Below are 14,446 nucleotides of genomic sequence, written 5' to 3'. Positions count from 1 at the left end.
GGTTGAAGTGGAGAAAGAGGATCCAGAAGAGAAACTTTATTTGGAATACTTTGTCTTCCTGCCTGTTGTTTTAGGTTTGCATGTATTGAACTGACGTTCCACCAGCGTTTTTCATTGTTGAAAATAAAACCACAAGAATAATGTGCAAGATGCTGGTATTTTGACGGGATATTATTCCTTAATGCAATGAATTGTCAACTTAAAACAAGCTGTTTGCTCTTTTTAAATTGATGCTCATGTGTTAAACAACCTAAACACTTAAAATAAAAATTACAGTAAATGTCTATATAACAAAATAAAGTCTGCTCCCTATTTTTTTGTTATTTTTGTGATGGTAAGATTTGTCATTTCCTGTATAACATTTACTGAAACCATTTTCAATTTATTTCAGGTGTCAAAAGCAGGTTTCAGTCGCACACGCGTCAACTTGGACCAACGTGTTTTGTTTTGCTCTATTTCAGATGCTGACCTTGATATTGACCGTGATGGTAATGTAGTGCAGTTCTTACTGAAAGACGTCCAGCATGGGGCTCAGAAACATCAGGCACAGAACACAGAGAACACCTCCCCAGATGTTTTCACTGCAAGTATGTGGGAGAACAGAATGAAATGTGGGCAAAAGACTTGTTTGCGTCATTCAAGGAGCCACAAGGGGGGGGGGGGTGCAGACCAGACCAGACCAGACCAGACTGCTTTATCAACCGATCAGCAGGGCTGCCTTATAGCAAGGTGATACATTTCTTATTTTAACGCAAACCCAACCAAAACAGTGACGACAATAAAGTTCCGCCTGTCCTTGCAGACTATGCTTCCCAGCTGCTTGAGGTGATTAAGAGTGAAGAGGAGGCTCTTCAATCTGAGGACACGGACTGCGATGGTTCGTCTTTGCCAGAGGATTCTCCTGAGGTAATGCGGGTTGATTGTTCACTCGTTTGCTGACTTGCTTTTTGTACACAATGATAAACCATTGCTAAAGGGGGACTCTGGACACCCACAGTCCTGCTGGTACTGATTCCCAGTAGCTTTTGAAAAACAGTACTATACGGATTAGCTCCCCCAGTGTGTACCAGGGGGGTTGAAATGCAGACCCTTGACGATCTTCCTAGTTAGATTGTTTTTTCTATACTAAATAATACAGAGGGTACTGGCTCATGGATGCTAAAGTCACTCTGGTATGTAATCAATACTGTTTTTACAGAGCCAACCAATGATAACACTAAAGAAAAACATATAGCTATGGCGAGAAGTTTTGCATCACCATGTAGAATTAACAAATTTTGCTTCATAAAGTCAAATGAAACCTGCTAAATAATGTTAAATTAACATATTGAATTCCATACCTCTGTAGTTCTCCATGTACTTAATAAAAAACAGACCAAACTTACATTTTGAAATCTAGTAAGAAATACTGTACTACTATTATGGCTTCAGGTAAACTTCTGCAATATCATTTTGTAGTTTATTTGATGTTTAAATGTAAATTCAAGAAAGAATACACCAAAAGAAGGTCAAGCTGAATCATTTGTAAAAGTCTGCTTGACCGGTACCTCAAACTCTTTCATGGATATTTTCTGATCCAAGTGGTTAAATAAAAGATCTAAATGATGTTCATATAGTTTATTATTATTATTATTATTATTAATAATAATAATAATAATAATAATAATAATAATAATAATAATAATATTATTATTATTATTATTATTATTATTATTATTATTATTATTATTATTATTATTATTATTATTATTATTATTAATATGTCTCAATCCTACATTTCTAGGTGATGCAAAACTTTTGGCCATAACATTTATTTATTTATTTATTTATTTATTTTAAGACAACAAGAAGGAATGGCTGTAGAAAAGAAGATGTTGTTGAGGTCCCAGCCCCAGACAGGTAACTCGCAGGCAAAAACCATGTATAGACTGAACAGGATTGCAGATGTGTCATTGGGGGTTATTTAAATTGAGCTCTTAATTAACAAATGTGGGACTGTCCACGAGTTTTTAAAACACTAAGTCAGCAATCTGTCACATGTACAGAAGAAAAGGGTGTGGTAAAGTGTATTTATATTAAAGAAAACTGAATTTGGTATGCAAAGGAAATATATAATGATAAGAAACACCCACTACTTTTGTTAACATATCTGTTTCAAATTAGTTTAAATACATACATACCCACAATTCTTGGATGTAGCTGGAACAGATACCCTCTACTTTGCATCATATGGCTTTGTGGCAAAGTGGTTTGCCGTGCTCAGGTATAGAGGTGATGCAGTGATCAGTAACAACAATCCAACAACAGTTCAATGGTATAAAACAAAGCTTTATTATTTGCTTTTAAATAATAATACTGCCTATACACCGTGATGTGTAAAGTCAGTAAAACCACGGGGTTCAGTCCCGAAATAATAACACACACTATACACATTGACACGGTCACAAATCCCAGCAGTGAGCTCCTTGCGTAAGTGGTGAATAATACAGCAACAGTGAAACAGTAGTGCAGTGTCATCCTGGGTTGATGCTGGCTGATTAGTGACAGCTACCGGATAGTTTAGTCATCTAACAATGACAAATACAATTATTGATAGACAGACAAAAACAACACAAAAAACACTCACTGTTTAAATTGCAGTACATCCTTTACAGGTCTTTTCCGTAACCTTAAAAAAGGAACAGATTGCTTGGCCACACCCCCTGATATACCTCCAGTCCCGCCCCCTTCAGTAGCGAGTGCAATCGTGTATCCTCCAATCCATGACTGACACCTTGCCTACCGCATTAGGCCAATGACTTATGATATTGTGGCTCCGCCCCCTTCCTGGATGGCCAACTTCCAACTGACCCAGGAATGAACTGTCAAACCATCCAGTCCGGGGCAGACTGTTCCTATTGTACCGTGCCCTCACAGGTCGGGAGGGAGATTGTAGACTCTGATTCGTTTGCTCTCTGTCACAGGCTTATTCATAACCCATAGTACTCGATTGACTGCATAGGTAAGAAAGAGATCTTGATAAATACTGCCAAGTGACAGCGGGTTACATTTTTACTGGTAAGCATCTCTGCAGTAACGAAAACTTAGAGGGGTTTTTGTTACAGATATGGGATTGAAATCTCATGCAAAGTTTTTCCAGGAACAGCAAGGCATTGGGATGAATTTTGCATACTTGAGTAAAGATAGTGAGGTGCTTAATTCATTTTCAACTCTTTCAGTTCTGACAAGCCTCCTGAACAGGCGCCCATGGGGAACCCAGATGAGGATGAAATCACCTGGGGGAGCGATGAGCTTCCCATAGAGTCTCTGAAGCAGGACCCAACCGAAGGTAGGTTAAGTAATAGTAAACCATTTGTCATAGGCTAAACAGATACTTTTTTTTTTTTTTTTTTAGCAATTTCTCTTAAATCATTTGTAGTTTGTTATCTACCAGTACCTTTGTTTAACCAGGATAAAAGAACTGTTGAAACTAAGGTACTGGTCATTAATCACCTTTTTTTTGAGAACCTGAAACCTTAAAGTTATTGAAGAAGCAAATAATGTATTAAATACTGGTTATAGCCAGGAGATGAACTCCAGTAGAAAATGTCTCATCGCACGACTTGCACAAGCCTGAGAGCCAGTGTAGCGGTTTCACCATGAAATAACAGCTGTCACTGTGGCTGCTCTCTAGCACGTGTACGTCAGACTCGGTACCAGAAAACCTAACTAGTGGAATTATTTCATTATGTGGTTGAAGTTGAGATTTAAATGCTCTAAAGCTAAATATGAATGAGTTACATTAGTTTGTTGAAGTATACAAAGTCACATACATGGCATCATCTATTAACTTTTTGGGGATTTTGAAACTCCGACAGGGGTGGAAAATTAACAAAGTAGAAATACTTTGTTGCACTACTTAAGTATTTGTTTTCGGGATCTGTACTTTATTAAGTACTTTATTTTTGGGATACTTGTACTGTTACTCAAGTACGTTTGTATAGAAAATGTATTTTTTACTCCACTGCATTTCCCAGAAGCATCTCGTTGCTCGTTCTTTCAGCACACTGACTCTTGCGCTGGCCAGGATTCTGATTGGGTAAAGCAGAGCCGCATGCGCGTCTGCTTGCTTTGATGATGACATAGAATGTTGATGCCCAACCAGAGTCTGTTTTGATTTTTAAAACAACCAATCAACAAACACAACGTTTAGCTGCAGAGGATGCTTTAGTAGTTTAGAAGAGTAATAGTAATCAACAAGCAGTTTCAAAACAGGATTTCATATTTTTAACATTTTGATCCTAGAATTGTTTCATGAATTGTGTTTTATTTATGGATAAAGGTTGTGACTAAAATTTTAAATTCCTGATTTGAGATTTAAATTAAGCATTTGAGCCTGGAGGAGCGGGCTTAATCGTGTGGTAATGCCTGCTTCGTGCAGTTACATGCCTGCGCCGAAGACGAGAAGGCTCCTGAGGGCTCAGATGCTATTAGAATATGGATACGTTAAACAAAATTCAAAAATTACGTTTTTCTAATAGTTTTATCCTGATTTCATAAATAACTAGTTTGTTTTTACCTCAGTATTCCATGAGTAATGTGGTTTTCTCAAAAAAACATCTGTAGTCTGTTCAGGCTCTCTGGTTTAATACCAGCGGTGGACCCTTTAGGCCACTTCCAGTTGCGGTGTAAATAACAATTTGATACAGTACCAGATTTAATTAAAATATTCTACTTACATGCAGCTGTTCGTACCCTGTTTTGTGAAGTGTTTATTATCGATAACCATTTGTTTTACAACGTGTGAATAAAACCATAGAGTAGTTGCTATTAACACTATTTTTGATTTGAGTTTTAAAAACAAACAAAAAAAAAAACTATTTGCTATTGTAAATTTAAATCGATACAGTAAGGACAGCTAGGAAGTAGACATTGACAGACTGTGTTCAGAGTGTGTGTACAATAAGAATCGAGATTTTCTTCCATCAAGCAGGAGAAGGTAAATAATATCAGAAGGGAATACATACTGGAGGTCTGCAGGACAGTTGTTTTTTTTTTTTTTTTTTTTTCAGGTGGATTTCCGTGGGTAGAATTTAAGAGCTACTTTATACTTCTGATACTTGAGTACTCTTAAGATATGATACTTTTGTACTTTTACTCAAGTAGTTTTCTAGAAGGATACTTTGACTTTTACTTAATAACATTTTTTTCCAAGTAACAGCACTTTTACTCAAGTAACACGTTTGAATACTTTTTCCACACCTGCTCTCTGATAAGGTATAAAAAAATGAATGCTCATCCCATATTCTCAACATGCTTTCTGAATTGTCAAAAAAATATATACTGCATGTTTTTTGAGCCCTTTAATTAATAGGGAACAATTGTAACTCTGAAATGTTTTTTATTCTTTAAATGTCTCCTTATAATGATTGTGCAAAACAGGGCTGCTAGAATAAACTATGAAAAGCGAACCTATCACAAGTATTCTGATTTTATATTGCTCTGGGTCCCAGTACATTTTAATGTTTATGCTTTTGGCTTATTTTGCTGTCACTTGCTCCTGCAAATATCTAACTCATATGTTCCAGCACACTGGAAACGTTGAGAGTCAACAAGGGTGAAAGGGCCTTTAGTTATGAAGCCTGTAGTTATGGACTGCCTTTCAAAACAGGGTTTAATGAATGCCTTGTTTCCACTGCCTGTTGCTCCTGGCTATGGCTGCCCTCTGCAACAAAACAGGCTATTTCCACTGCTCGTCCAATCGGCTGCATGCGGCTGTCTGAGTATGAGAGACTGTACAAAACCTGACCATTGTACCGAAACTGGCTACAAAGGTGTGTCATCATGTAGCAAGGAGGTGGGTGTAGAGAAGAAACCAACCAGGGAAATCTCTACCATTGTGGCTCATTCTCTTTCATATAGGTAAAACACACATTTGACATTTTCTTTAAGCTTTCTTGTATTCACCGAAAGCAAAGAACTTTGTTAAATTGAACAGTCAGGGGCTCCCGAGTGGCGCATCCGGTAAAGGCACTCCGCGTGGAGAGCAGGATGCACCCTGTAGCCTGGACATCGCTGGTTCAAGTCCAGACTATTCCATTGCCGACCATGGATGGGAGTTCCCAGGGGACGGCGCACAGTTGGCCAGGGTGTCCTCGGCTCCCTGTGCACCAGCGACCCCTGTAGTCTGGACGGGCGCCTGCGGGCTTGCCTGTAATCTGCCCGGAGCTGCGTTGTCCTCCGACGCTGTAGCTCCGAGGTGGCTGCATGGCGAGTCTGCAGTGTGAAAAGAAGCGGTCGGCTGACGGCACACTCTTTGGAGGACAGCGTGTGTTTTAAAAAAAATTGAAGATAAAAGTTTCAAGTTGCATTGCTTTTTTTTTTTTTTTAAACTTGTATTCATGATAAATGCAGTGACAAAACCTGGTTGTTTGTTTGGCTGTGCTCTCCTTCTTAACCAGATTCATGAGCCTATGGTTACATGTGTTTATTAGTTTCTTTAAAACAAAACCCAACAGAATCTCACAATCCCCCAGTGACCTTGAAATACGGCTCAAGGTTTGAGGGAAAAAAAAGCATTGATTTCGGTGGCTAGCTGCGGACCAGGCAGTGGAAATGAGGCGTAAATTTGCAGCGTTCCTAAAACATTAGGTTAAAGAGGTAAAGGCAAGATATGCTGGGTAACATGTAAATAAGTGTATAAATAACAGAAAACATAGCAAACCATGAACTACATCCACAGCATGTAGATCTCGTAACAAATGCCCACTCAAACTTTACCAATGCATCAAAAGTAGTCATGTGGTTTCCCAGTTGCAGCCTTCAATAACAGATCAATCAGGTGCCAAACAATGATGTCACTGCATTGACCTCAAACAGGAATGATACTGATTTGTGATGTCATTTTAGTTCTATTCATAGCAACGTGGAACCGTGATATCATTATTTTGTATATCAATGGGGTAAGAAATCATAATTTTCATCACAATCAGATGACTCTTCTGTTTTTACACACAACCATCTCCCCTATCTATTCTGGGGCTATTCAACCCCTAGTGGAGGGAATTAAAATGGACAATATAAGTAAATTGTTGTATTTTTATCCCTATTATAATTCCAGAGCCAAGAGGCCCATTACAGGGGATACTACAGTCAGACAGCAACAAGTAGACACAAATAATTACAAGTAAAATCAAGCATATTAAAACAGTGCAGAGAAGTAGATTTAAATGATGCCTAGAAATTCAAACCGTGCACTGAGACAGATCAAGGTTATTCTAGAAGCACAGCGAGGTGACGTACGGCATATAGAGTACAGTTAAGCTCCATTGATGTACTGCTTTTTCCAGATGGCCCTCTCATTACTGAAGAGGAGCTCACCTCACTACCTCTTGTTAGAGTCGTTCCTGAAGGCTGCTTCACAGGCTCCAAGCTGAAGGGTGTCATTCGAATGCTGCGGGGCCTCTTGGATCAGAAAATTCCCTTGGAAGAGTTTGAGGTACCGTTCGAGCACTTTTACTAATGATTTGTGGATGTATTCTACGGAAGACACATTGTTCCTTGGATTTGATTTACATTTTATTAAAAAAAAAAAAAAAATGTGTATGTAAATTTATAGTACAGGAATCACTCTGTGGAAAAAATGCAATGTGTATAGCTGCGATGTTTGGCCTTAGCATTGGAAGACAAGCGTAACATGACCAATAAGTTGCCACCTGTTCCATCAAAACATTACACACAAAAGACAACATTCCTCCGCCCAGGAGAGCAACCACCAAGAAAAGGTGTTAAAACCAATCCTCGCCCAGGACAACTGGAAGCTGCTAGAGACTGGAATATGCTGGCAGATGTTGGTCAACGGCTTATTTTTCCACCTGAGATTGCCACCACTAACCTTCGACCAGATATTGTCTTGTGGTCTGGATCAGCACGCCTTGTTCACCTGGTAGAGTTAACAGTGCCATGGGAGGATGCTGTAGATGAGGCGTATGAGAGGAAGAAACTGCGGTATGCTCAACTAGCCACTGAAGCGGAACAGCGAGGATGGAGAGTTCGGGTTTACCCAGTGGAAGTGGGTTGTCGAGGATTTGTGGCACACTCTACAACCCGGTTTCTCAGAGACGTCGGATTCAGTGGCCAAGAGTTGCGTCGCACAGTGAAGAACTTATCTGAAGCAGCAGAGAGGAGCAGCAACTGGCTGTGGTTGAGACGGAAAGATTCTGGCTGGGGACAGGTAAGTAAGCTGGGCTGAGTTGAGTGGGGGACGGAGGGGGGTGATGCTGGGACGCCAGAATCACCGTCGAGCCCTCTTGAGGTGTCGTGGGCTAGTCGACGAAACACTGAGGATGGAAGGTGCCCACTTGAAAACCCCAGAGATGTACCCTACTTAGCTCAATCCAGACGGTTGTCATGCTGATGCGCTGGGGAGGCCGCACTTTGGTTGATCCCCGGAGCCAGCATCGCAGCCGTTGTGTGTGCTGATGCGCCAGGGAGGCAAAATAAGCTGATCCCTGGAGCCAGCATTACACTTCAGCCATTAACACCAGACAGAAGGATATCTACATCATCATATGGAAGGAAACGTAAATGGATGGAGACGCATATGGATCACATTAGTTTACTGTAAAGCTACGTCTTAGTTGGTGCTTATCTTGGCGAGAGCCGAGTTCAAATCAGCATGAAGTTTTAACATCTACTCTCGTGTAATGGAAATCATTAGCGCTCCTTCTTTTAATTTATTTTTTTCACCCAGGCAGCAAAGTATGTTAGATTCCAATATACGGACAGCGTTCAATAAATGTACTGATTTTGTGAAGAACATTCTGTGTTAACTGATCCATCCAACTATTGGTTTATTTATTTATTTTGACAGAATCTTCAGAATTTGCAGCCGTTAGATGAGTGTTTAATTGGGCAGACAAAGGAGAACAGAAAGAAGAACAGATACAAAAACATTCTTCCATGTAAGTACAACTGAATTTAAGGGTTAGGAAAAGATAGAGATCATAGAGCTGTCTTCTTACTGAGACTCCCAGTAGAAACCTTGAGGGTATTGGGCCCTGTTTTTAAAACTGCAAGTTTTAGGTCTTTTGTGGTGATATTGTTTGTTTGTCTTATGTTCTGTTTCGGAAATTAATGGCAACTTTACAGAATGGGTAAAAGCATTTTATCCAGAGAAGAGGAAGTATAGGTAAGATGAATTGGGTGATGCCACAAAGTCATGTACAGCAAAGTGAGTGTGGCTTCAGTTGTCATTCAAATACCTGCTGCACAGGGAGTGAATATACTGTAGAACCTTGGAGTTACAAACAACTTGGGAGTGGAGGTTGTTCGGAAGTCTGAAATTTAGTTTTGAATGGTTTTAATAAATGTGTACACCTGCTATCCACACCCTCAGTCTGGAGAATAATACAAGGATACAGCACAGTAATTCAATACTCGTATTGTTATGGTTCTAAAGTCTTTAGAACAGTGCTATAAATAGAAAAAGGCTACGTTTTTAAATTACCATTAATCTTAACTATAGCAAAAACACAGATTTAAACATCTCGGAAAACCTGGGTTAACGTAGTGCTTGAAAACCAAAAGCATTTTTAAACACCACAGTTTGCTCTTTCAGCCTCCTTTGGTTTGGGAAAAAAAACCCTGTGCTTTATTTAACTAAAATATTCCAAGTAAAATTTCCCATACTTTGAAATCTGCCTCACATTTCTGGATATATATATATATTGGTACAATAATTTTTCCTTCTCCAGGACCAGCAAGCCACTGATAGGTGTGACGATCGGATTGCATTGCATGCATGGTTGATTGATTACATACTTCTGGTCGAAAGTGGGGTGCTCGGTAGACCGGTCAGTTCAGTGTACGGAACTCTGAGGTTGTGCTGTATCTTGTGGTTGCAAGATGAATTACCTTCACAAATTGAAAACTAAAATTCTAAGAGACTTAAAAGGAAATTGAAAATCACATTCAAATAGCCAGAAACAGGATTCATACAGATCTCTCTTTTTTTTCAGATGATGCCACTAGAGTCTGTTTAGGAAACCATGGAGGCTACATCAATGCCAGTTTTATTAAAATGCCGGTGAAAGATGAAGAATTTGTTTATGTTGCTTGCCAAGGACCCCTCCCTAACACACTGGCAGACTTCTGGCAAATGGTTTGGGAGCAAAAGTCCAATGTTATTGCCATGATGACCCAGGAAGTGGAAGGGGGAAAGGTAAAATGCCAGCGTTACTGGCCGGACACACCCAGGACTGCAGCTATGGTGGACGACAGGCTTCAGCTAACACTGCTTAAGCACCAGCATCTGGGCAATTTTATTCTACGGCTCATTGAGGTGAAAGATGTGCAGGTATGTTTGCTAGCATCTTTTAGCTAATTACCTCTGGAGTTGTGTTCCCCCACATGACCAATGACCTATAAAGACCTACAAATAATTAATGTTCTTTAGTGCTTCTGTTTTTTTTTATTATTTAATAGCAGTCCATAGCGGTGGTGTAAAATCTTGGTCCTTGGTATTGAGCCTTTAAAAGTATTACTATTGTGCTTTTACAACTAGAAATAGGGTTATTGTGCATTAAAGAGATCAAAGTCTAAGACAAGACGAAGTCTTTTATCACCAATGACTAATACAGCAGTACAATAGTATGGCAAAAAACTCACACCATTTCTGATCTGTACAGTGGATTTTTTAACTTGTAAATCACGTGTTATTTCACCTTTCAGACTTACAGCACCATTTTAGTATACAGCTCCTCTGTTTGTGCGGCTGCATGTAATAACCTGTTTTTATTTCCTATAATTTCAGACCGGTGAAATCCAACATGTAACTCATCTGAACTTTACTGGCTGGCCAGATCATGGAACCCCATCAGAACCTGAACAATTACTCACCTTTATCTCCTACATGAGGCACATTCACCAATCAGGGCCAATAATAACTCATTGCAGCGCAGGGATTGGACGATCAGGAACTCTTATTTGCATAGATGTGGTCCTGGGCTTAATCAGCAAAGATGTTGATGTGAGTACTGCCTGCCATCAGTATTTAACAACAGGAAAATAATTACCTCACATGTCTAGCTTTGTATCAACAACAAGTCTGCTTCACTGCGAATTTAACATGAAGAACAGCCCACCTCCTTGTTCAGCTGTGTTGTTTTTTATTGTCAAGGATGGGTCAGCGTTCAAATATTTCAACCGTGAGCAGAGGGTACCATGCTTCCATGGGGGGTATCTCAGAAAGCGTTCAAGATATCTACACGACATTTAGCTTGGTTCCATCACATACGTTCATTGTTAATGTACTGTATTGCATGAAGGGAGTCTAAGGAGGTCCAGGTGAAAGGTTTATTCTGGTTGACATGAAATGACCTGTTGCATACGTGACTTTTCTCCTGTTTATTTTAAAGTTTGACATTTCGGACGTGGTACGTACAATGAGACTGCAGCGACATGGGATGATCCAGACGGAGGTAATGGTTCTTAAATATAAGGGCACAAGTGGGCTTTAATCAAGTAGGTTTACGTCCATTTAAAATGGATGAATGCACTAACTGCTACAGCTGTCTTTAGTCCGAGAGCTTGACCATCCCTTGAAGAAAATGCTTGTCATTTTGAAGATGTTTTGTGTTGTGCAGGTACCAGGTGAGTTCCAGTTCCACCCATTAGTCAGTTTTATTACAGCTCTGTGAATGCAAAGTGCTGATTTTAAATGCAACATGTCAAGGGCATTAGTAAGCTGTACAGAAAATGTTATATTTCATAATATATGCTTTTTTTTCTCAACAGGAGCAGTATGTTTTCTGCTATCAAGTTATATTATATGTGCTCAGATGCCTTCAAGCTGAAGAGAAAATCTCAGGATAGCCAATAAAGACTTGAAATTGTGTTTACTATATATATATATATATATATATATATATATATATATATATATATATATATATATATAGTGATTGATCTTGGTTTTAATTGATACAATTACTGCATACATCTCATTTAAGTTTGTTTTATTACTGATGCTATTATTATCATCATCCATAAGACAATTCAGCATAAAAACCCTGTTTTCCTATTTCTGGGTCCTATTTGTTGGTCCCTCTCTAGCTTTATATTTATTTACAATCCAGCATTTGTTGTTTAGTTGTTGTTAAGTTGTTTGAACCAACTGCTAAATCACAATGGAGTCAGTTTTTATTACTCACCTTACTGCTTTTACAATGATCAGTGTCCTTTACAGTTTCCTTTAGTCATAAACTGATGTTCATTGCCGTTAAAAAATAAATAAATAAATAAATAATTTAAATTCTCTTTTATTAATAATTTGAAATTGCCTAAATAAAACAAAACCATTCACTGAATAGCGGTTATATCCTCCATAATTGTAAATAATATTGTTTAAAATAAATGTGGTTATTGAAATAAAACAAAGCTATGTTAACGGGTCTGCAGTCGATAGCTATCCAACAGCACTGGTTATAGTGTCGTACTGAGCTTGATTCATGGGTTTGCAATTCATGGGGAGTCTGAATTTCTAAAAAAGTACCCTGTTGAAACTGACAGGTTTCATTTGTTGTATTGTTGTTTCCTGTAGCAGAACAACTACTAGAAAGTGTATTTTGAGAAGTGAAAGCTTGTTTAGCACGCAGGTGGTACAGCAGACTAGATGCACTTCTGTGATACTGGAACTCACTTTGACAGTAGATACAAGTAACCCTCTTTCTATCCAATGAACCATCAAAGTTTTTTTAGAAATAAACTTGCCATTAACAAATCCTTCAGTGTGAGTGCTTTGCTGCATAATGCAGTTCTGTGACTCCTTTTATATTCAAACGATGACTACAGTCATTCAATCGTGACATGCACTCGAGTGTATTAAAATGATACCACAGGAAATGAATTACGTTATCCTAAAGCCTGGGACAGACAGGCGCGGCGTGGCACGCCAGGCATTTTGCCGCTTGTATCACTAGCATTGCTTTCATATGGTGTTGAACAGATCAGTGTGGGACGATCCCGCTGGTCCCGCGGTGCCGCTGAGCAGTACCGCTCAAATCGCTTTTGTAGTTATCCAAAAATTGAAAAATGTGACATTTCAAAATATAACATGAAATACTGTACTACTATTATAGACTTTTGAGATACCATTTTGTAGTTTCTTAGATTGTATGATAAATAAAACATCGAAAATATGTTCATATAGTTTTTTTTTTGTTTTTGTTTTAAATTATGTCTGCATCCTAATATTCTACTAGGTGATGCAAAACTTTTGGCCATATATGTAAATTATATATTCGAGTACTTGGCCTGCGGTGTGGTACTGACAACTACTGTACCGCGTAGTGCATACCGCTCCTGTGTGTCCAGGTGCAGACTAAAAAACCCAGCTGTGCCGCGCCGCGCCTGTCTGTCTCGGGCTTAAGAGAGACAAGACACAAGTTAACTGTTATTGACAGCCCTAGATAGATAGATAGATAGTCATTGACTTGCTTCTAACAGATTTTAAAGTTTCTAGAACAAATTTGAAAGAAAAAAGTCCTTAAAACCTTTACAAAAAAAATCTGCAGTCCTTAAACTACATAAGAGTCTTAGCATGCTGCTACTCGTAATTAAAAATGTAGATTTCATGCAAGATGTAACCACAAGTAAAAATTATATCTTCTAAGAATCTGTGGCAACATTGAAAAAGACAGAAGATAAGTGTAAGATTGTATTACTATGGAATAAAATGCACATCATTATGTATATAAACCTGTTAATAGAAACGCGTCAAGATGAAGCTAGCACTGCCTGGATTGAAGATGAAAACAACAGTATTTGCATTGTAAGTTTATTAACTGCTTCCTGAGGTGACCAATGAAAGGAAGAGGTTGTCATTTAAAGTTACATGTACATATTTATTAAAAAAAATAATAATAATTGTGTATATGTTTTAACATGTTATTTACTGAAAATTTGCATTGTAAATAAAAGACTACACTAGTTCAGTACTGCGTACAATATGCAGTAAATGTGTGTGATTCATTGCTTTTGTTTTGGGGGGAAATGATCTAAAACAAAAATAAATGTACAGTAGGCATGCAATGATAGTAACACTATTATACCTGAAGCAATCATTCACTTCACCCTGTGCTTTTCTTAAGCTGACATGGGTTAACAACCAACGTGAGCATTGTTTTCTGACAATTAAGGAGGATGCTGATATTCTAGTATTTTGGACATCGAGAGAACTATACTGTGAAATAAACAAGCACTGGTTTGAAAAGGGTGTTTACAACGACTCTGTAGGATCCTAGAATTTATATAACAGAATCATGGCTCTGGCCTACCCCCTCCATGCTTATTCTGAGCAAGTTTAAACACCAAAGACGACTCACTGATTCTTATTTGAGCAGAAATGAGTTTGATTTATTTACAAAATACACACATACATTTATTCAGTTAATTGAATATGTTTAAG

General features: G+C 38.5%; 1 protein-coding gene across 7 annotated transcripts in view; it reads left to right on the top strand.

Moving 5' to 3' along the window:
- LOC117409269 (tyrosine-protein phosphatase non-receptor type 13) overlaps positions 1-12,286 on the top strand; it is an 89,628-nt gene extending 77,342 nt beyond the window's left edge. For all 7 annotated transcript variants that reach the window (XM_059018773.1, XM_059018833.1, XM_059018790.1 and 4 more), the window contains 10 exons: positions 462-587; positions 803-906; positions 1,841-1,899; positions 3,219-3,328; positions 7,329-7,477; positions 8,852-8,942; positions 9,999-10,336; positions 10,793-11,008; positions 11,397-11,459; positions 11,776-12,286. In XM_059018773.1, coding sequence (XP_058874756.1) covers positions 462-587; positions 803-906; positions 1,841-1,899; positions 3,219-3,328; positions 7,329-7,477; positions 8,852-8,942; positions 9,999-10,336; positions 10,793-11,008; positions 11,397-11,459; positions 11,776-11,853 — 1,334 coding nt within the window. In that variant the 3' untranslated portion in view covers positions 11,854-12,286. The remainder of the gene's footprint in view (positions 1-461; positions 588-802; positions 907-1,840; positions 1,900-3,218; positions 3,329-7,328; positions 7,478-8,851; positions 8,943-9,998; positions 10,337-10,792; positions 11,009-11,396; positions 11,460-11,775) is intronic.
- Positions 12,287-14,446: the final 2,160 nt, after the last annotated feature.

This window comes from Acipenser ruthenus, chromosome 1, assembly GCF_902713425.1.
Source record: "Acipenser ruthenus chromosome 1, fAciRut3.2 maternal haplotype, whole genome shotgun sequence".
Taxonomy (NCBI): Eukaryota; Metazoa; Chordata; class Actinopteri; order Acipenseriformes; family Acipenseridae; genus Acipenser; species Acipenser ruthenus.
The sequence above is the reverse complement of the archived record's forward strand: the minus strand, read 5'-3'. Positions and strand labels throughout refer to the sequence as shown.